The sequence below is a fragment of the Ictidomys tridecemlineatus genome, chromosome 10, assembly GCF_052094955.1.
Source record: "Ictidomys tridecemlineatus isolate mIctTri1 chromosome 10, mIctTri1.hap1, whole genome shotgun sequence".
In the NCBI taxonomy this organism is placed as follows: domain Eukaryota; kingdom Metazoa; phylum Chordata; class Mammalia; order Rodentia; family Sciuridae; genus Ictidomys; species Ictidomys tridecemlineatus.
In genome coordinates this window covers 128902845-128927941 of record NC_135486.1, presented here as the reverse complement: position 1 = coordinate 128927941, position 25097 = coordinate 128902845, and the positions used below count along the sequence as shown (strand labels likewise).

General features: G+C 48.1%; 1 protein-coding gene and 1 long non-coding RNA gene across 3 annotated transcripts in view; one reads left to right on the top strand and one right to left on the bottom strand.

Moving 5' to 3' along the window:
- The window catches only part of Gga2 (golgi associated, gamma adaptin ear containing, ARF binding protein 2), a 31730-nt gene extending 16440 nt beyond the window's left edge, over window positions 1-15290 (bottom strand). The window contains exons 1-6 of one of the 2 annotated variants that reach the window (XM_005323748.5): window positions 15079-15290; window positions 6147-6231; window positions 4801-4876; window positions 3248-3346; window positions 2026-2149; window positions 189-292 (exon numbers count right to left, since the gene is read on the bottom strand). In XM_005323748.5, coding sequence (XP_005323805.1) covers window positions 189-292; window positions 2026-2149; window positions 3248-3346; window positions 4801-4876; window positions 6147-6231; window positions 15079-15178 — 588 coding nt within the window. In that variant the 5' untranslated portion in view covers window positions 15179-15290. The remainder of the gene's footprint in view (window positions 1-188; window positions 293-2025; window positions 2150-3247; window positions 3347-4800; window positions 4877-6146; window positions 6232-15078) is intronic. The other variant, XM_021725448.3, reaches the window with a different exon arrangement.
- LOC144367525 (uncharacterized) lies at window positions 8302-9390 on the top strand. Its single transcript, XR_013426993.1, has 2 exons — window positions 8302-8414; window positions 8567-9390. It is a non-coding gene; the product is annotated as an uncharacterized LOC144367525 (long non-coding RNA).
- Window positions 15291-25097: the final 9807 nt, after the last annotated feature.

Genomic DNA, 25097 nt, shown 5'->3' with positions numbered 1-25097 from the left:
GGCCCATCCACAAACACACGTGGACCTTCTGCTACCTCATGCCTAAGAGCCTGGAAAGAGATGGAACTCACCACCCTATCTGCCCACACTCTGTTCAAAGATCAGAGGACATTTCAAGAAAAGGGCCCAAGACAAGCAGCCCAGTCGGACTCCGCGAGAGCCGCTGAGGCCGGCAAGGCGTTCTTTACCTTGGACTTCTCTTCGTCAGCATCGAAGATGGAGCTCTTGGGCCAGGGAGAAGGTGGGGGCAAGATTTTGTCCACTGGTAGCTTAGGGTCTTGTTTTATGATTCCTGAAATATGCATTTCACAAGGTTAAGATATAGATATGGGTATGCGGGGACTTTAATGGGGTCCGGAAGCCCTTAGTTCCTGATTCTAGGAAAATGTCAACATCCTTGAAAAGCCACACCCGGGGATGACAGAAGTTGTGCATCATCTCACTGAGCATCCAAGGAGCCACCATGACCAGCAGTGTCAGAGCACAGCCAGCTGCAGCCCGCCTCCGTGGGCTTTAGGCTACAAAAATAACGACCACTGACCACGACCGTAGAACCTCCCAGGGCCCAGAAATGACAGCAGCATCCCCGGTGAAGCTCCTAAAAGTGCTACGTGAGTGCACGTTAGGGAAAAATTACCCGTCCTGAACCCAGTTCCTTCTTCTAAGAAGCCCCACGTAAAAGGAAGTCAGATTCCCAGCTTCCTGTCGGGACACACGAAAGTGGGAACACGTAACTAACCGTCACCCCAACAGCAATAACAAAACCCTAGACACCTACGATCTAACGCCTTTTCTCCAACCCATGAGACAGCTGAGATCACAGGACTACAACCAAATTAACCTGGAACCTAAGGCGAGGCAGAGCCCCCGGGAGCCGAGGAGGCAGCACTGGTGAGATAAGTTGCCCCTCTGCTCACAGGCCAGCGACCAGGCCAGTGCAGGACTCCTGGGGTTACAAAACAAAGACACAAGCTCTTCTCCAGGGGCTCGAAAAGGAAGCTGGGAAGGCCAGACATTCCACTGAATCCTTTTCTATGGAAGCAAAGCTTTTAAACTGCTGGGAGAAGGGCGACCACCTGCAGCCCTGGGAGCACTGGAGGGACCTGCTGCAGCTAGAAAACGAACAAGGAAAAACAACCCTGTTCCCTGGGGCAGAAGCAGGATTCATGCCAGGATCACGGGCAGATCATACCAACACCCAGGAACACAGTGCCTGCCCAACAGAGCTTAACTGGAATAGATCCTGCCCCTGCCCCCCACCCTCACCCTACCATAAGGCACACACATGCAAGCACACAAAGGAAGCCGGGTGCAGTGGCACACACTTGTAATCCCAGCCACTTGTGAGACCGAGGCAAGAGGATTGCAAATTTGAGGCCAGCCTCAGCAATTTAGCAAGACCTTGTCTTAAAACATAAAAGTGGCTAGAGATATAGCTCAATGATAAAGCACCTCTGGGTTTAATCCTCAGTACCTTCCTGCAACCCCTCCTGCCCCCCGAAAAAAAAGAACATGGAGGAAGGTTCTCTTTAAGATACAGAGCAAAAGCTGGGTGCAGTGGTACATGCCTCAGTGAGGAGGCTGAGGCAGGAGGATTGTGAATTCAAAAACAGCCTCAGCAACTTAGCAAGAGCCTGTCTCAAAATAAAATTTATAAAAAGGGCTGGGGATGTGGCTCAGTAGTTAAGCGCCGTAGGTTCAATCCCTGGTACCCCCCCCAAAAAAAAAGAAAAAAAAGAAAGAAAACAAAACAACAGAGCAAAGGGAAGGCAGAACAGAGACTGAGAAAACTCCAGCAAGTCAGCCCCCAACCTAAACACAGGCTATTAGGGCATAACAAATCTCAAGCCTGGCGTAACTGCAGCCCCTCAGAAGGAAAGGTCCACCCATTTCCAGGGATAAAGACATTGACCTCAGTTTCCATCATCTATCAGCGTGTTCACCTTTGACAAATTACAAGGGACATAAAAAAGCAGAAAGGGCACACCACCGCGAGGGGACACTGCGTTAGCCACAGGGCCACACCTTGCTTCTTCAGCATCTGATAAGCATCTCGGATCTTGATGTCTTCTGGAAACCACACTGTCCAACTAAAGAGGATCTCGATGACTCTCCCTTTAACTTTTTCTGTGGCCCAGGCCCCTAAGTACTGAGAGTAAAAAGAGAAAGAATTAGAGACTTGAAAGGGACTTGTCCCGTCGGAGACCATCTGGCTGACACCCCCAAAGAGGCACAACGAGAGCCCAATTACCTGGCCAAAGCCCCTTCCGTCTCCAGAATGCTAAAATTAAAGCCCACTGTACATGGGCCAAAGTCAGAGCCTTATCCACAACACTGGGGACATTCATGTTTTTACTAAGGCAAGGGTAGACTTTAAAAACAAAATTGGGGCTTTAAAAACAAAAATGGGAAAGCGCTTGCCTCGCACTGGGTTCCATCCTCATCATCACATAACAAATTTATTAAAAATAAAGTTTTTTTTAAAGAGTGATCTTTTCCCACTTCTTGGCATAGAAAGCTGGGCATGGTGGCACACATCTGTAACTTGGTAGGCTAAGTCAAGAGGATGGCCAATCTGGGCAACTTTGTGAGACCTTGTTTCAAAATAAAAATGTCAAAGGTGGGGGATGTAGCTCACTAGTTCAGAGCCTGCTTCCCATGCCCAAACCCCTGGGTTCGATTCCCAGTACGACACACACACACACACACACACACACACACACACACACACACACACACAAAAGAGAGTTTCCTGAGTGATAAGGGTGTCTTGTTAAGTCACAGGAAGCCCACTTGGACCACACCTGGTTCACAGAAAGAAAGGGGTCAACCAACGTTGGTTACTGAGAGTGGATCACTAACTCAGGTGCCAGTAGGAAAGAAGCAAAGGACCAGGCAAGAGGTGGTGTGAAACTCAGAGTCACACCTGGTCACCTCCCAGCACCAGGAACCCTGTGCCTCGGAGCTCAAGCTCCTCTTGTCCACACCCCCCCCCAAATACTGTGCCATTTCAAAGAGTGGGAGGTCAGCTGGAGGGGTGCTGGCCAGCGGATAAGCACCCCACCTTCCCAGGGCATGGGGAGGAGACCACGTCCACAGCAGGACCTGTTCTCGACAGCTAAGACAGGCAGGCAGGGCTTGTCCAGGCGTGGCCTGCCGTGGCCTAGGAAAGCCTTTGAGTAGGACAGAGTCACGGCAGGAGTCAGAAGGTTGGGTGCAGTGGGCAGGACCAAGCCCAGTTACTCACTTTGGGAGACAACACTTTGATCAGCTCATTCAGGAAGCGGAACTTGGCCACCTCATTGTGGAACTTCTCACCACAGTGGTTCATACATGTCTCCAGGACCTGTGCAGACAGAGGACGTCCATGAGAAGGAAAGTCAGTGGCTTCTCACCTTGAAGCTGAGAGCACCTGCTGGTGACTAGGAGACCAAAGCTGACCCCTCCTGCAGCCTACAAGGACCCTGAAGTTTTGGGAAGAGGAAACACTTTCAGATCAAGGGAAAAAAAATGTTACCTGTTCAACATGCTATGTTCATGCCCAGGCAGTACCTCAGTGGGGTGTGTGTACCCCGAGGTCACCCCTCCTGTTTGGGACCCTATGGGCAGGTAAAAATGGCCTGAGAATCACTCACTCCCTGGAGGAAGAAATGGGGTATGCATTGCCCAAGAACTGTGCCACCAGAGGTCACCTGGCGGCTCTCCAGAGGCAAGCTTGGCCCACACATATCACCTGCAGTCCACACTGGTTTTTCAATGTCAAGTCAGTTACCCACTTTTTTTTTTTAAGTTAAAGATCTTAACTGGCTTTATTTTCGATTCTAGAATTGGGCAATACTTCATTCCATAAAAAGAGTGAGTGTCCCCCAACATTTAAACATTCAGAGAACTCACATAAAAATCTGGACTTCTAGTTTCTCTTAAAGAAAACAAAAGTTCTAAGAAAACTGGGCCCCAACTCAGGCTGGAACGAGCCAGCAGGTCCTCGGCGCAGCTGCCTCTGCAGACAGGGCACACGCTTGCACCCACGGCTTCACTCATTTACATTTCCAGTCTGGCCCTTGGGCACTGGATCTTGCCAGCCTCACTCTGAGAAGAACTTCCTTTCCTCCTCCTAAAGCGGCTCAGCGCTGCTCTACACGGACAGATATGGCTGGGCAACTTGGCTCAGAACTCCCTCCAGCCCGCGAAGGGCAACCTCTCAGATGTCCCACCTCAGTGAAAAGGCCTGGGTAGAGACAAAGTCCCCCTCAGTCGAACCCAGGAGCACTCTACTGATAGACCCAACCTGATCTTTTCTTAAAATTGGGAGCCATCTCGCCACAAAGCCATGAAAACATAATTTTAGCTTTACTATAAATTACTGCAAATTCTGAACCTGCTTGGAATGCCGGCCCGTGCCTTCAACTCACCCATGCCTGGCTCTCTGACCAGATAGCAGCCCTCTCTGAAACTTTAGTGACGCCTCACAAATCTTGGCCTTCCCTGGCCAGATAACGACCCTCTCTGAGGCTCTAATGACCTTCATAAATTTTGATGTCGGGGCCAGCAAAAATGTAAACTACCATTAGTGTGATGCTCGTCAGAGTTCTGTTATCTGTAACCCCCTTTCAGTAACTTTCTGGGCTATAAAGCTGGGCTGCAGGAAAGCTGGGGTGCTGTCTTGTTCCCGGGGTTTTGGCTGGGAGAGGCAGCCCGGTCGGTCGAAATAATAAGCTTGCTTTAATTTGATTTTAATTGCAGTCAGTGGTCTTTTCTTGCATGCTGGTTTAACATCTACCTCTGAGCAACCAAACTCACCGTCAGGGCATAAAGAGCTTCCTTCTCTTGTGGAGACTGGATCTTGTGGGCCAGGAGCCAGGGCGCATGTGTGGGGCTGAAGGAAAACAAACAGATCCCAACTGTGGGTGGGGAGGAAAAAACTAACTGGTCTTGCTGAGTGTGTTTGAAGCAAGAGCTGGTGACCAAAAGCAGAGGTGGAATGTGACTGGCACCCAGTCCAGGGCACCCACCCCCACCCACCCTTGCTGCACCTGCAGCACTTGAGCTACTACTCCTCTGCCCAGGCCACATCTTCCTGCCCTTGGCCATCCCACCCCAGCCATCAGTCCCAAGAAACAACTCTTAGTGGAGCAGCAGGGGCCCAGACCCACATGCAGCCATGTCTGAGACACACAGAACCCGTCTGTCCGAGCTAACTGCCTGCTGAAGACTGGGGCAGGAAGTGGACAAGGCACCGCTCTCTCTGACTAACTGGCACCATGGAAGTTAAATATGCACATCAACCACTTGGTTCTTCAGCTGCTATCCAGGGGTTTGGAAAAAAGAATTTGATAAAACCGTACCCTGGGCTGGGGGTGTGGCCCAGTGACAGAGTGCATGCTAAGGCCCTAGGCTGAATCACCAGCACCCCCAAATTAAAAACCTAGCCAGCTGTAGTGGGGCACACCTGCAGTCCCAGCCACTTTGGAGTCAGCTGAGGTGGGAGATCACTTGACCCCAGAAATTTGAGACCAGCCTGTGCTACAAAGGGAGACCCTCTCAAAAACAAAAACCAAAACAAATAAACCAACAAAACCCAGCCAGGCCCAGTGGTACCCGCCTGGGATCCAGCTACTTGGAAGGCTAAGGCAGAATGAACCAGCTCCAGGTCAGCCTGGCAACTGTTACAGGCCTGAAAAAATAAACTTTCTTGATTTACTCATTGATTTTTTCATTTCAGTCCTGGGGATCGAACCCAGGAGCACTCTACCTCTGAGCTACATCCCCAGGCCTTTTTAATTATTTTGAGACAGGGTCTCACTAAGTTGCTGAAGGTCTTGCAGTTGCCTGGGCTGGCCTCAAACTTGCAATCCTCCCAAGTCACTGGGATTACAGGCGTGTGCCACTGTGCCAGTTCAAAATAAAATTTAAAAAGAAGAGCTGAGGATGTGGCTCAGGTCTAGTGTCCCTGGATTTAGTCACCAGCACTACAAACAACAATGAATTTACTCATGAATTTACTAATTTTAGAAAAAGAGATGGTGGTGGGGGGAGAAAGATAGAAATCCTTCCTAACTGTGTAACAGCCATCAGTCCCAAGAGACAAGGGCCTGTGCTCAGTCTGGGGTCCCCACAGAGTCAAGTGTTATGTGAAGTCACCTTACCCATTGGGGTCAGTGTTCACCTGCTCACAGAAGTTCTGGATAGCCGACCAATCCTGTTCTGACACGCTTGGGTCTGTGGCTTTGTCTGCCAAGAAAATAAATGCTAAAGTTAAAGACCACATCATAAAAAGGTTACACACCCTTCCCCAGATACGAGGGAGTCAAGAGCTGTGACATCACACCATCAGATCAGACTGTGCACTGCAGAGAGCGCTGGGGATCACGCCTGTGTTGTTAACGCTGTCGAGGGCCATGTCTGGCACATATCATGCCCATCCTGAATGCTTGCTGGGTAAATAAGTGAGCAAATTAATTAACCAGGACACTGAAAGCAACTCCATTTCTGGTGCGCAGAGGCTGGCCTGTGAGTGCCCTCTGTCAGGACTACCCCATGCGGGCTCTGCAATGTGGTGGCACTGGGGTCCCTGCATGTGGGAGGCCACCTGTAAGTTTCCTAGCTATGTGACAGGAAGACAAGAACCTGCCACAGGAAGATGGTCTTGGTTCTGACCCCCCACAGGCCATGCTGGGGGCTGGGGCTGAGTGGTAGAACGCTCACCTAGCACGTGCTGGGCGCCGGGTTTGATCCTCAGCACCACATAAAAAATAAATAAAATGAAGGTATTGTGTTCAACTACAACTAAAAAATAAATATAGCTACATACATGAAAAAAAAAAAAAAAGAAAGAAAAAGAGTCATGCTGGTCCTGATGGAGCAGCTCTTTCAGGCTCTGGAATCAGAGGTCAGTCTCAGGGTATTTTGGTGCTATCATTCCTCTAGTCCAAGTGTCCACTCCACTCCTCTCAAACTCCTATCCATTCTTCAAGACGCATGTGAATTTCCATCTCCTCTAGAAACCTCCTCTCTTGATCCAACCCACTAATTTTCTCCCCTTCTGATTACTTAGGGCTCCATCCTCCACCCAGAATCAACTGTTCCCGGTACAGTCACACTATGTCATGTGGAAGTCATGTGTCTTGGCCATGAGATTCAAAGGGCACACCCACTGTAAATGCCAGGAGAACATGAAAAAGGAGTGCAAGGCCATCACAGGATCACTTCTGTACTCCCAGGCCCCACTCAAAGTTCTCTCCAGGTGCTCCAACACTAAGTACCCTAGCACCCTATGCACCATTCAGTCCCAACTCAAGTTAAATGCTTCCCCTTTCATAAAAGCTTGCTTGATTTTTCTTTTTCTTTTTTGAAGACAGGGTCTTAAAGCCTCATTAAGTTGCTAAGGATGGCCTTGAACTTGTGAACATTCAGTCTTATCACCCCAGTTGCTGGGATTACAGGCCTGCACCAGAGTACTGGGCTTCTTGGATCTTTTTAATGCCCACCCCTACAAAACAGAAGCCCTCTCTTCTTCCTCAGAATTCTGGTCTTTTGAGGTGGGGATCGCTAATTCTAGGGGGTCTCAGTAGGAAGACAGTATCTTCCTCGTGGGATTGTCATATGATTTAAAGTGGACAGCATCTAAAGTGTTCAGCACAGTTGGGCACAGTGGCAAATGCTGGTAATCTCAGCAATTTGGGAGGTTGAGGCTGGAGGATTGCAAATTCAGCAATTTAGGAAGATCCTAAGCAATTTAGCAAGGCCTTGTCTCAAAATAAAAAATAAAAAGGACTGGGGATGCAGCTCAGTGGTAGAGCACCCCCGGGGTTCAATTCCTAGTACAAAAATAAAGTACTCAGAACAGTAGCACAAAGTAATCAATAAAGGTCAGCTCCTGTTACTCATTATGTTAATAGTCTCTGCCTTTTCCTGCAAAAATACATATAAATGCCCTTCTCTACCTAAGGGGAATAAACCCCTGAAGGCAGAAGCCCTGCATGCCCTGCAGTGCTCAGCACAATGCTACACACAGGGACCAAATGCAGCTGCTCCCTGACTTTCGGTGAGGTGACTTAAGGTGACTTAGCCAAATAAACCCCAAGTTGCAAGTTGAACTTCCTGTTGATACTCAAATAAATTAAATAAAGCAATGATTTTCAGACTCTAGTCTCAATCACCTCAAAATAATCCTACATCAGTTAAGCTTCGATTTCAGTCCATTATAAGGTCAAGGTGGACACCTCAAAGGTATTCTGAGCCCTACGAGTGACTGTACACAGAGGCACAATCCAGCCTTGCCCCTCCTCCCTGGCTGCCAGAGGAGAGACAGCATGGCCGGCACTAGCCTTTTCAAAGAAAGGGAGAAACCACCACGGAGTTTATTCACCTCCAAACCCTTGACCAAGTTAAAGCAGCCAAGAGGTCTATAAAATGTAAGTTAGATTCTATTTTATTTGCTAGTTTCTTATGAGGATTTCCTCAAGAGTTTATCATCATGACCCAAAAGTAAGAGAAATAGTAATAGCTGCCATTTTTTTTCTATTATTCTTTTCATTTCTTTCTCTACTTTTCTTTCTTTCTCTAGCTGCGATTTGGGCCAGGCAACAGGCCAAGTATCCTCAGAACAACTGAGGTTCGCACCATTATCTCACATTTACAGATGTGGCCCAGCCACAGAGCAAGAGGAAGTCCAGTCCCACATCTGCCTGGCTCCAAGTCCCTAAGGTACCCCGCTCTCAGTATTCTTCAGTTCCTTGACAAATGCAGGGTGGGGCCTCTGGGGAAGGAAGTGAACAGTCTCAAGGCAGGAAGGAGGTCTGTCTCACTCACCTGCCACACTCCGGCACCCAGACCATCACTAGCCCAGATACCTACTGAATGAACAAGGGCTCTGTCTTTTGCTGTGCAGTATTTGACTGGCTGGCTGGACATACTGCCACTGTCAGGAGATGACGATTACAATTCCAAAATAACTGGGTCTCTGAACACATAATCCCCACCTGCCAAAGCTATTTCAGAGGCCTCGAGCAGCTCCAGAGAAAATGACCCTCAGAAGACCAGCAGCTGGGTCTGGACAGGCCACAGCAACTGTCCAGGTCTGTCTGACACCAATTCGATCCAAGGAACAGCTAGGTGCCAGAAAGGCATGACCAGGGAGAACTTAAAGGATTCCTCCTCTGTTCTGATTATCAAGGCATTGAGATGGCTACTCCAGACTCCACCAGGTGGCTTACCCGGCTGACACGTGGGTGAGACAAATGAGTGCCAAGAAATACTCTGTTCCCATTTATTTGCTTAATAAAATAAGTATTTGGCCAGGCTCAGCGGCACACAGTTGTAACCCCAACAACTTGGGAGGCTGAGGGAGGAGGAGCTCAAGTTCAAGGCCAGCCTCAGCAACTTACTATTTTTTTTTTTTTAAGATTTTTAGAACCTGCCTCAAAGTCAAACAAACAACAGGGCTAAGAATGTCACTCAGTGGTAAACTACCCCTGAATTTGATCTCCAGCCCCCCAAAATAAAATAAAATAAAAGCAGTGTTTATATGATTGATTTCAAGCCTGCTCCAGGATCAGAGGTCTTAGAAAACAGCGGAGCCTCCAGCTGTGAGAGAAAGACTAATTCAAAAGTCCAATCATCTTACACCAGCTGCCAACCAGCCCCAGGGTCACAACTCCAGCACCAGCAGCAGCATGTACTAGCAAGGGGAGGCTTGGGGGAGAGGGAGGGAGGCAGTCACCTTTAGCAACAGAATTCAATCCTTCAGCAGTGTGCACTGCACAGGGAGTCCCTCCCCAGGGGCACACATGGACTGGACATCCTGGAAGTCACTTTATTCAGCACACATGAAAACCTGCCAAGACCCACCATGAAAATGTTCTAAGCTGGACTCCCAACAGAGAAGGGTGAGCTCAGCCCTGGAAAACCTCAGACTATAAATAGATTGCAATCCAGACCTCTCCAGAGCCCCAAGGGAGGAATAAAAGTGGGGCTGGAAGAAAGGATACATCACCTGGGAGTAGATCCAGGCAGAAGGAAGAACAGGATTTACCAAGCACTCAATTTTAACTAGGCTACTGCCTTCCTGGTACTTCGGCCAGAGCTCGAATCCAGACTCAGAGACCAAGAGGACCAAGTGTTCTTAAAAATAGCACAGGACTGGCAACCCCAGGGATTCCACCAACAGAACTGGTTAAATGGACTACAGTACAAAGACACAATGGGCATGTAAAACTTCCTTAAAAGGAGTAAGGTGGGCTGGGGCTCAGGGGCAGAGCGCTTGCCTAGCATATGTGAGGCACTGGGTTCTATCTTTTACACTGCATTAAAAAATAAACAAAATAAATGCATGCTGTCCAACTACAAAAATAAAAATTTTAAAAAAGAGTAAGGCAGCTAGCTGTACATGAAGTCACGTGAACCATGATCAAAATACACTATGTGTGTGTGGGGGAGCTGCAGAACCGAAAGCACAGGAGCTGCCATTTGTATTTTAAAGCATGAGTCTCTGACAGCTTCCTGATCCTCTGGGAACTATCCCTTCTCAATTCTAGGGCCAAGCCCAGCTGAGTCTGATGATGGCCTTCCCCATCTTCATTTCTAGGGATGGCCACCACCCAGGCCAGTCCAGCAATCTTCATATTTCTCCCTCACCCCCATCCAGATTCCAAAATGAACATAAGACCCAAGCTGGATCAACAAACAGAATGATAACTTTCTCAAATCAATAGGAAAAATTAATTATTTCTGTTGGGAGTGCAGCAGAAGAAAAAAGCAAAGTAGAGAAAATTCACATGAAGAAATGGGGCTGCTGGCGGAGCACGGTGGTGCACGCCTGTAATCCCCGCAGTTTGGGAGGCTGAGGCAGGAGGATCGGGAGTTCAAAGCCAGTCTCAGCAAAAGGGAGATACTAAGCAACTCAGTGAGACCCTGTCTCTAAATAAAATACAAAATAGGGCTGGGGGTGGGGCTCAGTGGCCGAGTGCCCCTGAGCTCAATCCCTGGTACAAAAAAAAAAAACCAACAGGAGCTGCCGACTGAGCCCTTGTCTAAGGTAAGCTGCTTTACTGGCACCACCACTGCACTCTATAGCAAGGCAGTATTTAAGTGCTTTACCTATATTAAGGCCTTTCTTTGATCCCCCCAACAATCCTAAAGGGAGGTATTAATGCTGCCCCCATCTTAAAGATACGGTTGCCGTGCTTGCTCAGGCAAGAGCTGTCAATGACCCACCTAGAGCGGCGTCCTTCTCCATCCAGCTCAGACCCCCCTCGCCTCCCTTTAGCTCCCCTCCTGCCCTGGCGGACCATGAGCCTCTACTGTTCCCCCATCCCACCACCAGTACCTCTCCCTCAACAGTTAGGGTTGAAACTGTAGTTTACTTTCTCTGCTCCCACACCCAGAAGAAAAGGAAAATACGACCCCAACATCCAGCCACCAAGACGACAGCACAGGTTTCTGATGTCCGATCTCAAGAGGGAGAAGGGTAGGTCTCCGGCTCTACCCCACCCTTCCTCAACCCCCTGCTCCAGGGAAATCTGGCAATGTCCAGAGATATGTTGGCTCATCAGAACTGGAAAGGGCAAGTGTGTTACTGCTATCTAGCGGGCTAAAGCCAGGGCTGCAGCTAAATATCCTTATCCCAGGACAGTCCACTACCACACAGAATCACCAGGCCCCACATGTCAAGGGCACAGAGAGAACAGCTCTGACCTCAGGTGGCCAGGTGGGCTCCCTTTCACTTCTTCTTCTTTGTTTGGTACCGGGGATTGAACCCACAGGTGCTTAACCACTGAACCACATCTCCAGCCCTTTTTATATTTTATTTTGAGACAGGGTCTTGCTGAGTTGCTTAGGGCCTTGCTACGGTGCTGAGGTTGGCTTTGAACTCGTGATCCTCCTGCCTCAGCCTCCTGAGCCGCTGCCCCTTTGCTTCTCTTACTAGTCATTCCCGACCTTCCCTACTTTCCTCACATCCCCTCCTGGCTCAGCCCGACACTTCACATGGTGTAGCAATGACAAACTAGTTCACGTGTGCAATCATCTCTATCTCCTTCCCCAGACACTCAGAAACAAAAGCTGCCCTTCCTCCCTGTGGAGCCAAGTCACCCTTTCCTGCTCTGACTCTAACCTCCTTCCTGTCACCCCTTCCTTGCAATCCTCCTGCCACAGCCTCCTGAGCCACTGGGATTACAGGAGAGTTGCTGGGACAGGTGGCAAGTGCCACCACGCCTGGCTCCTTTACTCCTGCTAGCTACCCCTCTCTGTCCTTCCTTTCACATATAAACACCATAAAAAAAGGCCATCTGAGCTGGGCGCAGCAGCTCACACCTCTAATCCCAGCAGACTGGGAGGCTGAGGCAGGAGGATCCCAAGTTCAAAGCCAGCCTCAGCAATTTAGCAAGGCCCAAAAGAATTTAGCAAGACCCTGTCTCTTAAAAAAAAAAGAAAAGAAAAAAAAAAAGAAAGAAAGAAAGAAAAAAGAAAGTGCTGGGGATGTGGCTCACTGGTTAAGTGCCCCTGGGTTCAATCCCCAGTACGACCAGTATGACCCCCTCAAAAAAAGCCATCTCCCATACTCTCCCCACAGATTATTCTGCCTGATCTTCACCGGGCAAACAGTCTTTTTTTGGTTGTTGTCGGTATGAAAATTAAACCTATGGGCACTTTCCCACTGAGCTACACCACTTTACTACAGAGCTTTATTTTGAGCCAAAGTCTCCCTAAGTTGCTGAGGCTGGCCTCAAACTTGTGATCCTCCTGCCTCAGTCTCCAGGCCTGCACCACTGCACTCGGTTGGGCAATTGCTGATGACTTTTAAAAACCAAAAAGATTTCACATAAAAATGGTTGCATAAGGCTTCCCTGAAAAACTGTAAGATTCAGCAACTTTGGGACATCACCCCAATAAACTGGAACTGAAGAACCCTTCTGGGGGAGCGCCTAGGTTCCAGCCACTCTATCTCCTCTAGCTCAGCTGCCATTTGTCATCCCACCCAGTCTACTTTTCTTCCTGCAGCTCCAGCCTAAGCTTTCTGTTCTCCACTGCCCCATGAACACAGCCTCCCAAATCACCTGTCTCAACCATTTAACATCTGACCTTTTAAGCCAGGCACAATGGCACATGCCTGTAATCCCAGCAACTTGGGAGGATAAGGCAGGAGAATCACAAGTGGGAGGCCAGCCTAGACACCTTAGTGAGACCCTCAGCAACTCAGCCAGACACCGTCGAAATAAAAAAGGGCTAGGGATGAAGCTCAGGGGTAGCACACCCCGGGGTTTGATCTCCAGTACCACAAAACCCCAAAACTACAAAAATATCCCAAAACCTTTGAGTTACCAAAATCAAAATTCCCCCTTCTTCCAAATTCTGATCCAATTTTAAGCAACAAACCTACCTACCAACCACACCCTTCCTTTGTCACCTGTGCCCTGCCCCCAACCTCCCACCCCCCCTGGTTTTTCTGCTCCACCCTCAGTCTGCAGACTGCTCTCCCTACCTGCCTCTTCAATGTTGGGATCCCCCCCCACCCCGCCCATGCTCTGTCTCCAAACCTCTGCTGTTCCTCCCCTGCACAGCCTATCTGGCAAGCTCACTGTCAAGGAGCCAAGACTCCCAAATCACACCTCCTGCTCCTATCCTCCCTGGAGCCAACCGCCTGGAAAGCTCCTCTTCCTGGTACTGCAAGCACTTCAAACTCTAAGGTCTTCCTAAGCAGCTCCTCCTAACAGGTGAGAAATAGGTGACAACTGGGACCTGGTCTGAAACCTGGGATCCATTCTACAGTCCTCCTATCTCTTGCCCAGCACTGCAAAGCAGACACTGCTGTTTCTCCTCTCCCTCCCCACTGCCTTTGTCTTAGCACCCTGAGCACATCAAAAGAGCTTTTATCTATAGCCCCTGCCAGAAGTCTCTCCCTCTCTAAACAATTCAACTCCACATGCTGCAGGCTTTCAGGCTTACTTGACCACGGATTCTCCTGCGGAAAAAAATTCCTCAGCTACCCACCCCATGGATAAAATATCAGTTCCCTTCTGCAGCATACAAAATCCTTGTGGATCTTACACCAATGAGCAAATGAGAGTGCACCTCCTTCCAGATTCTCCGCTCCTTAGGCTTAGCACTTCAGCAGACTGACCTACTAGTTTCCAGAATGCTCCACATTCTCTGGTCCTCAGCTTTTGCACATGCAGTTTCCTCTGCCTGGAATGTGGTCGCCTCCATTGTCCACTCAAACACCTCCTCCGCTGTGACAACCCCCAGGTAAACAAACCGAATCCTCCCACTGCATGCTGACAAACGCCCTTCCCCGCAGCTCCAGTGAACCAGGTGCTGTTAGGGTCCTGCCAGCACCCAACAAAAAAATGCCTTTGTGAGCTAGGACCCTGGGTTACGCTTCTCAGGACCACGGCACCTAGCAGAGTCCTACACCATCGGCTTTAGGAGTCTCAATTCCTCATCAGTAAAAGGAGGATAATAAGAACCCCCCCAGCCCCCAAGACCACCGTGAAACTTTCACAAGACACGACGTCTGGGCTGGGTTGCAGCCCAGAGGTAGCGCGCTTGCCTACCGTGCGCCGTGCCCTGGGTTCAAACCCCAGCACCGAACAATTAAACAGCTGGCCAGAGTAAACATGCACAAAAGGCTTTAATAAAGGCTTATTTTGACATTAAAAGCAACAGGCAGAAGGACTGCGAGAGGCTGCGTATTCTCCACTTGATCTGCTCACAGCCTAAGCGTCCCCAGCTCTCAGACAGGGTCGTAACTGAAGCCGCCTCTTTGGGGTCCCAAGGAGCGCGGACGCCGGCTGCACGGGGTTGGATGCAGGAGGACAGCTCGCGCGCTAGCCCTGCAGCCGCCTAGGGACGAGAAGCGCGGCCTTGGGGGACAGGGCGTGCGCGGGGGGCGCCCAGGGCGTCCCCGCGCGGATCCGCGGCTTCGCCGTCCCCTGGGGCTCCTCCCCCCGGGGAGCGAGGCGACCCCACCGCTCGCCTCCCCCGCGGCCGCCGGCCACAGAAAGAAAGGCCCCGGGAGGCGGGAAGCGAGGCCTCACGTGGGGCGCTGCGCCCGCGCCGAGGGACGGCCAGGCTACTCACTGAGCCACAGCTCCAGCGCCGCCGCCGGGCCTGGGGGGCCCTCAGCAGACTCGGTCCCGGCCGCCGCCCCTGCCCCCGCAGCCACCGCCGTCGCCGCCATGGGCCAGACCCCACTACAGTGGCCGCAGCCTCCCCTGCCCCTTAGCTGCTGCCGCCTGGCGCGACCCTGGGCTGCCGACGCGGCAGGCGCAGAAGGCCACGTGACGGGGCGTGGTCAGGCCTGGACCCGCCCAACCCAGGCCCCGCCCCCACGCGGGCTCGGGCTTCCCTCACCGCCTCTCCGGGTCTCCCGAGACCGCCGGCAAGGTCAAAGTCAAATTAGCCTTGCGTGGCCTGCAGAAGTAGGGGTGCCAGATAAAAGGCAGGACAAATAATCATCCTTTTAGCTTTTTTAATCCAGGAGGGTCTTCCCAAACTACCTTCTCCTCCCTCGCACCGTCCCCCACAAACCCTTGTTTTCTCCATTACACTATCGACTTATCAGACATCTATTTTGCGAAAGGACTCTAAATAAGGGAACCAAGCAGATGTTATCATCTGTCCACAAGATAAGTCAAAGGGCTAATTTTTACAGAATAATGGGCTGTTGAAACAAATGTGCAAATTTCACAAAACCGGCTTTCCCCCAGTGCTGAGAGCTGTCCTTCCAGCAGACAGAATTAATCCGCATGTCTACAAGCCAGAATTATTTTGTATTGCTACCAGCCATCTACTACTTAGAGGACTGCCAGACTTCTCTGATGAAAAGCTAGACCCTGGCAAGGTGACCAGTCCACACGATGCCCAATTTTCCACTGAAGGGGGCTGGGGATATAGCTCAGTTGGTAGAGTGCTTGCCTTGCGTGCTTAAGGCCTGGGTTCCAATCCCTGGCCACACACACACACACACACACACACACACAAATACACACACCAATCTTCCACTAAAGTACAAAATCTTCCCTGCAGTCCCTTACCTATTTCACCCCACTAAGCAGGGACCTTAGTCCAAAGAGCTCTGTACTTCAGGACCTTCCATAATGCCTGACATACCAGGCATTACTGTATAAGTACTTGTTGAATGTGCAAATGAAGAGTGAAAGCAATGAATACACAAACTAAGTTTAGAAGGACATTTCCTGTGCTACTGAAGCCAGATTTAAAGTTAGGTAGTCAGTGTAGTTAGGTAAATCGGTCTAATATCAAATGAGATTTAAAATGGAGGCCATGTTGAGGATGAATTCTGGGAAAAATTGAACAACTCTTGGAATGTTAATGAAGTCCTGGAAAAGCCCAAGGCCAGAGCCCATCCCAAAGAAGTGTTAATGAACAGCCCCCAGCAAACTTGAAGATGCTGATTTAGAAGTCCTTCCTGCCCAGATTACTTCTTTGGCCCACCTGTGTCCAACCCCTCAGGCCTTCCCACCTACATGCCATAACTGAAAGAACTATAAAAAGGGGAAACAACTGCACTTCCACGGATTCTATCTCTTGGGTTCCCTTCTTCCTCTGGGAGAAGTCTTTTCTGCTGTCCTTTAATAAACTTCTAATTTCCACCGGTCAACAGCGGTAACACTACCTTAATTCCAAAACAAATCCCCTACCCACACATATTCCCATCTGTTCATAACGCCCTTCAACACTGAAAATTATGAAACTACACTGAATGACCCATGATTGGACTGTTTACTGTGTGTCAGATCCTATGCTAAGTACTTTGCAGTTATTGGTCTTAGTCGATTCAAGCTACTATAACAAAATGTCAGACCAGTGTCTTTTTTTTTTTTTTTTGGTACCAGGGATTGAACCCAAAGGCACTGAGAACCGTGCCACTGAGCCTCATTCCCAGTCTTTTTTTATTTTTGATTTTGAGACAGGGTCTCACTAGGTTGCTTACAGCCTAAGTTGCTGAAGCTGGCCTCGGAACCTTCAATACTCCTGATTCAGCCTCCCAAGCCACTTGGATTGCAAGCATGTGCCACCACACCCAGCTACACCAGTGTCTTAAATAACACACATCGATTTCTGTCAGTTCTGGAGGCTGGGAGGTCCAAGATCAAGATGGCAGCAGACTGGGCTCCTGGTGAGGGCTCACTTCTTGGTTGCAGATGTTCACTTTCTCGGCGACTTGCTCATACGAATTTTAAGGGGACACAATTCAGTCTATAATATCACCGATAAAGGGAAAATTTTACTTTAATTTTGTAAATTTAACTGTACTTTAATAATGAAAATTATGTATGTATTGTTTAAAGCATACCCTCTTATGTCACCTGATTTTGGTTTGGGGAAATAATTTTACATCTCTGTAAACTGTAGGTAACTGACACCAGTGGAAAATTATTTCTCTCCATGGACATGCAAATGAATACTATCCGGGGAACACACAACCCTCTTCCTGTGGAAAAACCAGTTTGGCCTCCATTTGCACAAGCATTTCCATATCCCTGATTTATAACCTGTTCTCTGGATTCTCCTTTGAACTAATTTAACAGCTCACCAATTTCTTCATTAATGAGCTAAATAATGCTTTTAACGCACATTAGTCTCTTGAAAATTCTAAACATCTGGCAACATTGGATCTGGTTTTCCTCCTTGCACCAAATACCTAGAAATGTCAAGAGGCTGCAGTTAGAGAGAACGGTTCTCTAATTGCCAAAGACTACCCTTCACTTCTTGAGTATTTCTTATACTTATTACTTACTCTAAGTACCTTCAGTTATTTAACATTTTGACATCTACATCAGTGTTTTTCAGACTAACATGTATCAGAATTATCTGGAGGGCTTGTTACAGATTGCAGGGTCCCGTCCCACATTCTCTAATGGAGTAGGTTTGGGTTGAGGCCCCAAAATTTATCTTCCTATAATAGATTAAAATAAGGAAATGGAGAAGGAAGGATAGGATAACATATAGGGAAAACGGTTACTGCAGAAGGAGATGAGAGGTAGAGTGGAGGGATGGTAAAAGGAGGCAATGTAGAACCAATATATTTTTTTTTTTTGGTACTGGGGATTAAACTCAAGGGTACTCGACTACTGAGCCACATCTCCAGCCCTATTTTGTATTTTATTTAGAGACAGAGCCTGAGTTGCTTAGTGCCTCGTCGTTGCTGAGGCTGGCTTTGAACTCACCATTCTCCTGTCTCAGCCTCCTGAGCCGCTGGAATTAAAAGCATGCACCGCTGCGCCCAGCTTAGAATAAACTTTTAAAAAGTCATGTGCATATTTACATATACCACAGGGATCTCCACCTTTATGCATAGGTATAGTTCAGTTGGTAAAGTGCTTGCCTCAAATGCACAAAGCCCTGGGTTCAATCCCTAGCGCAACCAAAAATAAAAATAAAGAAAGAACCAATCAAATATAAATACACAAGGGAAAGGAAGTCTAGCAGAGGAAGGAGAATGGGGGAGGGGAGAGGAGGGAGGGTGAGAAGGAAATGGGGAGGGGGTCATGAACTGAAATCCAAGGTTGTTGGAATAACCTCAACTATTGTATAACTATAAAGCTCTAATTTTAAAAAGTTTTTTTAATAAATCTTAAAAAAACAAAACAAGAATTTATCTTCCTAATGAGTTTCCAGATGATGCCAACCCTGCTGGCCTGGAGACTACAGTTGAAAGGTTAAAGAATAAATGGACCCTTCGGGGCACAGTGGCGCATGCCTGTCATCCCAGTGACTTGGGAGGCTGAGACAGGAGGATTTGAGACCAACCTTAGCAACTTAGTAAGGCCCTAAGGATTTAGTGAAGCCATATTAAAAAAAAAAAAATACTATAAAAGGGCTGGGACTATAGCTTGGAGTTAGAGCTCCCTGGGTTTCAATCTACCGTACTACAAAAAAAAAAAAGAAAAAAAAAGAAAAGTATAAACCCACTATTTTGTATAATTACTATACACTAATAACTATAAAATAATATTTATTAAAAAAATAATTCATAGCTGGGCATGGTGGCACCACCTGTAATCCCCGCTACTCAAGAAGGCTGAGGCAGGAAGACCACAAGTTTGAGGCCAGCCTGGGCAACTTAGTGAAATCCTGTCTCACCAGGGAGGAAGTGGGGAAGGCAAAGCAAAAATACCAGGGAATGATACTGGCCAAATTATACTGTGTGCATGTACGAATATGCAACAACAAATCCCACCACTACACATAACTACAATGCACCAATAAAAAAATGTAGGGAAAAAATAAAGAAATCTTGCCTCAAAAACTTTTTAGAAAGGGACTGGGATGTGGCTCAGTGGTAGAATGCTCCTGGGTTCAGTCCTCAGTATCATAACAAAAATACATTAATACATACATACGTACATAATAGTTAAGAATTCAGATTTTAAACCAGGAGCCGCCTCTTCTCCAAGCCTACATTTTTGTGATTAAGTAGTTGTACCCCTTTTAGAGATGGCTTGGTCTCTCCGACTCACTACTCGTGTCCCTTTCATTTATGTTACCTGAGTTCCTGTAGGCACCTGAGTTTGTGACACTCTTGCCTAGTTCCATACCTCACTCATACATTCTCTTAACATTCCAGATCATACTGCTGGATTAAGTAATGGGCATAATACAGGAAGAGGGAGACGGAACCTGTGGCTCCTGCCCTCAGTGCCTCCCAGTCCAGTGGGGAGGGAGGACTGTAACAGGGCCACAAGACCCCAACAGGGTGGGGTTCTGCTCAGGAGGAGTGAGCTGCCTGGGAAATAGAGAGTCTGAAATAATTAGTAAGAAACAGACAGAGCCAGGTAGTAAAGCAGCGCCTCTGACAGGTCTTCTAGTCCTGATAGGAGCTGGAACTGAATGACTGAAAAATGGCCCTGATTCTTTATTCACACACAATTCACATATGAGTCATGATGGCTTCTGGCAAGGAGGTGTGAGCTGCCTGGGAAGGCACGGTGGCACCCCCCTGTCATCCCAGATGCTCAGGAGGCTGAGGCAGGAGGATCACGAGTTCAAATCCAGCCTCAGCAAAAAGCAAGGTGCTAAGCAACTCAGGGAAACCTTGTCTCGAAATAAAATACAAAATAGCACTGGAGATGTGGCTCAGTGGTCGAGTGCCCCTGAGTTCAATCATCAATACTAAATAAGTAAAGTAAAAATAAAAAGTCTGAAATAATCAGTAAGAAATAAAAACAGAGCCAGAAATTAGATATAAAAAGAGGAGCCCCTGATGGGTCTTCCAGTACTGATGGGAGCTGGAACTGAACTACTGAAAAAAGTGCCCCCCACTCTATTTAAGGGAAAGTACATCAAAGGCAGGGATAAGGTTTCAGCAGGAGGAGTCTTGTTTGGGGCTTGCTTCTCGGTGTGGCAGGGATTTGCAGTAAACAGGTTGACTGGCATTTGGGAAAGACACACCCATCTCCAGGAGGCTGTGTGGCTCCAAAGGGTCATTCCCATCTCCAGGGCTGTGCTAGAACTTGAGCAGTGAGCTAGAACAGGGTACCCAGGGATCGGCGTTCACAAACCAGTGGATTCCGACTGGGAGCTTCCGAAACAGGCTTCCCTGCCTGATGGCTTTTAACATCGCTCCGTTTACACACAGCTCAATTCACATATGGGTCACGGATGGCTTCCGGCAGAGGACCTCATCTAAATGGATATAGAAGTAGAGGACTCTGACGCAGTCAGGAGGAGGTCAGGGAGAACCCTGTTGACGAAATGACGGCTGAGCTGAGATGGGAGGGATGAACAGTGATTAATAAGAGAAGACAGGGGGAGGCAAGGAGGATCAGGCAGAGGGATCAGCATATGCAAAGCCCTGTGATGGGGAAGAGCAGGGCCCTCTGGGGATCTGGCACGTGTCTCTAGCACCTCGCACTGTGCCCCAGGTCTCCTCCTGTGTGCTCAGGCAGCCCTGACTGCCATTTCCTTCACTATGTTGTGAGGAAGATCTGTCTTGCATTTCTGGAGAGTGAGCTTTTATAGGCAATGACATGTCTATTTCATTGAATGTCTGGTACTTAACTGGCACAAAATAATTAGGTTGGAACAGCCCTCTGTGGCACTTCCTGCCTAGCTCAAAGCACCAGGGCAGGTTAACTGCACCTCTGACCTTCTTTCTCTACTTCTGCATGTTCCGTTCCATGGGCCTGGAATGTCCTCCAAATAACCTCAGGGTTGGCTAGTCAGATTTAGCAAGTTAAACTAACAGAATTCCAGGTAAATATGCACTTCTGGTACAAAACAATGTTTTTTTGTTTTTGTTTTTTTTTTTTTTTAGCATAAGTCCTAGTGGGGAACTTACTAAAAATAAAAATTAAAAAATAATTTGTTTTTTATCTGAAATTAAAATTAAAAAGCAGCTGGGTACAGTGGCACATGCCTATAATCCCAGAGACTCAGGAGGCTGAGGCAGGAGGATCCAGAGTTCAAAGCCAGCCTCAGCAACAGTGAGGTGCTAAGCAACTCAGTGAGACCCTCTCTCTAAATAAAATACAAAATTGGGCTGGGGATGTGGCCCAGTGCGAGTGCCCCTGAGTTTAATCCCCAGACCCCTCTCAAAAAAAAAAAATTAAAAAGCAACAGCTCACCTCCTCAAGAGTGTGTTCCCTGACTTGCCTCCTTCCCAATTACGTATACAATCATTTCCACGTGCCTGTATGGCTTTGCCTTTGCCTGTCCCCCACACTGCTGTCACCTGTATACTTTGTACCACTGATCTACATCCCCAACCCTTTTTATATTTTGAGACAGGGTTGTGCTATATTGCCAAAGCTGACTTTTTTTTTTTTTTTAAAGAGAAAGTGAGAAAGAGAGGGGGAGAGAGAGAGAATTTTTAACATTTCTTTTTTAGTTTTCGGCGGACACAACATCTTTGTTTGTATGTGGTGCTGAGGATCGAACCCGGGCCGCACGCATGCCAGGCGAGCACGCTACCGCTTGAGCCACATCCCCAGCCCCCCCAAAGCTGGCTTAGAACCTGGGATCCTCTTGCCTCAGCCTCCTGGGTTGCTGGGATTACAGGCGCGTACCTCTGCTCCCAGTCCACACACTTGCATTATCATTATCATTAATTTCTTTCCAGGCTGTGATCTCTTTGAGGCAGGAGTCTCATCTTTTGTCCACTTGTTTTTCGTCTGTGAAAGCTTAACAAATATCAACCCATCAGTAAATAGAGGCCACAGACCTCTGCAGGCGGGGTTCCACAGCTGTGGCCTGTCTTACTCCTCTGCACACTCCCAGGCCCCCAAGGACCTGGCACAGAGTATGTGTCCCATAAATGAATGAAGACAAAATTGGATGGACTCAGCCAGACAGATTATAGATAGAAAAGACCCCTCCCTTTTGGGCATCTGTCCTAATGCAGTCAGGATGAGAAAAACGCTGTAGAGGCCAGATATGACTTTCCGGGCTTAGACAGAAAGGCTAGGACCCCAACATTTTGCCCTGCACTAAAGGGTAAGAGGGAAATCCCCAGGGCCTCATAAAGAGTTTAATGAGAGCCTAGCCAAGCTTGTACAGCCTTCTAAATTTAAAAACTGTCATGTTCACATTCATATCATGTGAGTTACTAATGAAAATAGTAACCACAAATGATGTGAAGTTCCTGAACACTGCAAAACAGTATCTAATTAAACATAGGACTTTGGCAGAGCCAGCCACTCTGCGCTTGACTTCACACCCTCACCATCTGATCCAACCAGATGTCTGTCTGGGCTTATTCAACATTTACTGACCCTGTACTGATCACAAGTTCAAAGCCAGCTGCAGCAACGGCAGGGCGCTAAGCAACTCGGTGAGACTCTGTGTACAAGTGTCAATCTCAGCATCGGAGGCAGTGTTGGACAAGAAGCATGAGGCTCCTGAATGTGTGGACCTGAGGATCGGACCCTGACAAGTGACTGTAGGACCAGTTACATAGACAGTCATTTCCATAACCAACTCTTAATTGTGTGCTGATTAATGAGGAGGAGGAGGCCTCTGGAAGAAAGTCAGGGGCTTTCCTGGGGAGGTGCTACTGAAGCACAGATATGAAGGCTAAAAGGAGGATGAGGCGGAAGGGGAGAGCAGAGGGTGGACAAGAGTGTTCTAGACAGAGACAACAGCATGAGCAAAGGCGCTCAAGGACTTAAGGCAGGCTGATGTGGTCAAGGACTAGAGAACAAGAGGCCATCGGCAGGAGGAATGAATGATGCATCACTGGAACATGTCAGATCTGCCAGGCCCTTTGATGGTTAATCATTTTTCTTTCAATTTTCTAGGGTAAAATACACATAAAACGTATTCTCTTAGCCATTTTCAGCATATAGGTCAGTATTATTAAACACATTCATAATATTGCACAACCATCACCACCACTGTGATAATTAATTTTATGTCAACTTGACTGGGCTACATAGTTCCCAGATAGCTGGTTAAACAACATTTCTAGATATGTCTGTGAGGACAATTTTGGAAGAGATTAGCATTTGAATTGATGGACTGAGAAAAGCAGATGGTCATCCTAAAGGTGAGTAGGCCTGATCTGATCTGTTGAGGGCTTGAAAAGAAAAAGGTGGAGGAGTTGAATTAATTCTGCTCGACAGCACGAGTGGGGCACTGGTACTCTGCCCTTGGTGCTGCACCACCAGCCTTCCTGAGCCTCCAGCTTGCAGAAGGCAGATCATGGGACATTTTAGCTTACATTATCGTGTGAACCATTACCTTATCTTAACCCTCTTCCTAGATAAACATCCAGCTAGTTCTGTTTCTCAGGAGGATCCCCAAACAGGCCAGAGTAGACCACGATAAGCTGGTCATAACCGCAGCCCTCCTCCTCATCCAATCTTTTCCTTCCAGGGCTCCCTGCTTCTGCTCTGGCCCTGCTCAGATCTCTCTTCAGCACAGCTGCCAGAATGATTTTACAAAAAAACACAAATCTGACAATGTCACTTCCCTGCTGGGAATATCTCAAGGCTTCTATTTTGTGAAGACCAGATCCTCGTCTTCACTAACTGATCGCCCACTTTGTTCAGGTACCCGGTACTCCCCACCCAGTCATGAACCCCAGGGAAAAGCAGACCCCACCCCCAGCTCAGACTGTCTACAGGGATCCTCACTTCCCCAGCAATGACGGGGAAGTCAGGAGGGGGGAGGGTGCGTCAAGAAGAGTTTCTTTGATTTTAGAAGAGACAGGACCACAAAGAGCTGCTCTCTTCCCAAAGAAGGAAGTTCAGAGAAGCGGCCACCTGTGCAGACAAACCAAGGCTGCTGCAGGTGCTAGGGCCAACAGAACAGAGGTGGAAAGACCCTGGCTCTCACTAAATCAACCAGGCCTGGAGGCTGCTCTACCCCTGAACTTCCTGTTACGTAGGACAATAAATCATCTTGTTTAAACTGGTTAGAATCTGGATTGTGTTATTTGCACACATACCCCGATACATTTTGCTTGGCAAATAAAAGAGGTCATTCAGTTCTCATCTCTTGCCAGTTTCTCAGCAGTCACCTCTACTTCTCCCCTGACCCCAGCGCTTGGATCCACTCAAGTTCAATTTTCTTCCCTCTGCTTAGGATGCCCTTCAAACCCCCATCTGCCTGGGAAATTCCTACTCATTCCTCATAGGTCACATAATCTGTTAAGTTACCTGATGGCTTCTCTAGACTCTTATTGCTTTTTTCAAAAAAGGTTTCCCTTTTCTCAGTATTAATTTTCCTGATCCCTGGGAAGGTAAACAATTTTGTCATAAGCAAAACTATTAACTGATAAATAGAAATTGAATCCAGAGGCACTTTACCACTGAGCTACCTCCCCCGTCTTTTTTGAGACAGGGTCTCACTAAATTGCTGAGTGTCTTACAAAATTGCTAAAGCTGGGTGGCTGGGGATATAATATAGCTCAGTTGGTAGAGTCCTTGCTCACATGCACAAGGCCCTGGGTTCAATCCTCAGCACCACCCAAACACAAACAAACAAAAAGAAAACAGCTAAAGCTGGCCTCAAACTTGCGATCCTCCTTAGCCTCCAGAGTCACTGGGATTACAGTGTCACTGCACCCAGTTTGAATAGACAACTTTATAACCCAGCAATCTGGGAGGCTGAGGCAGGAGGATCACAAGTTC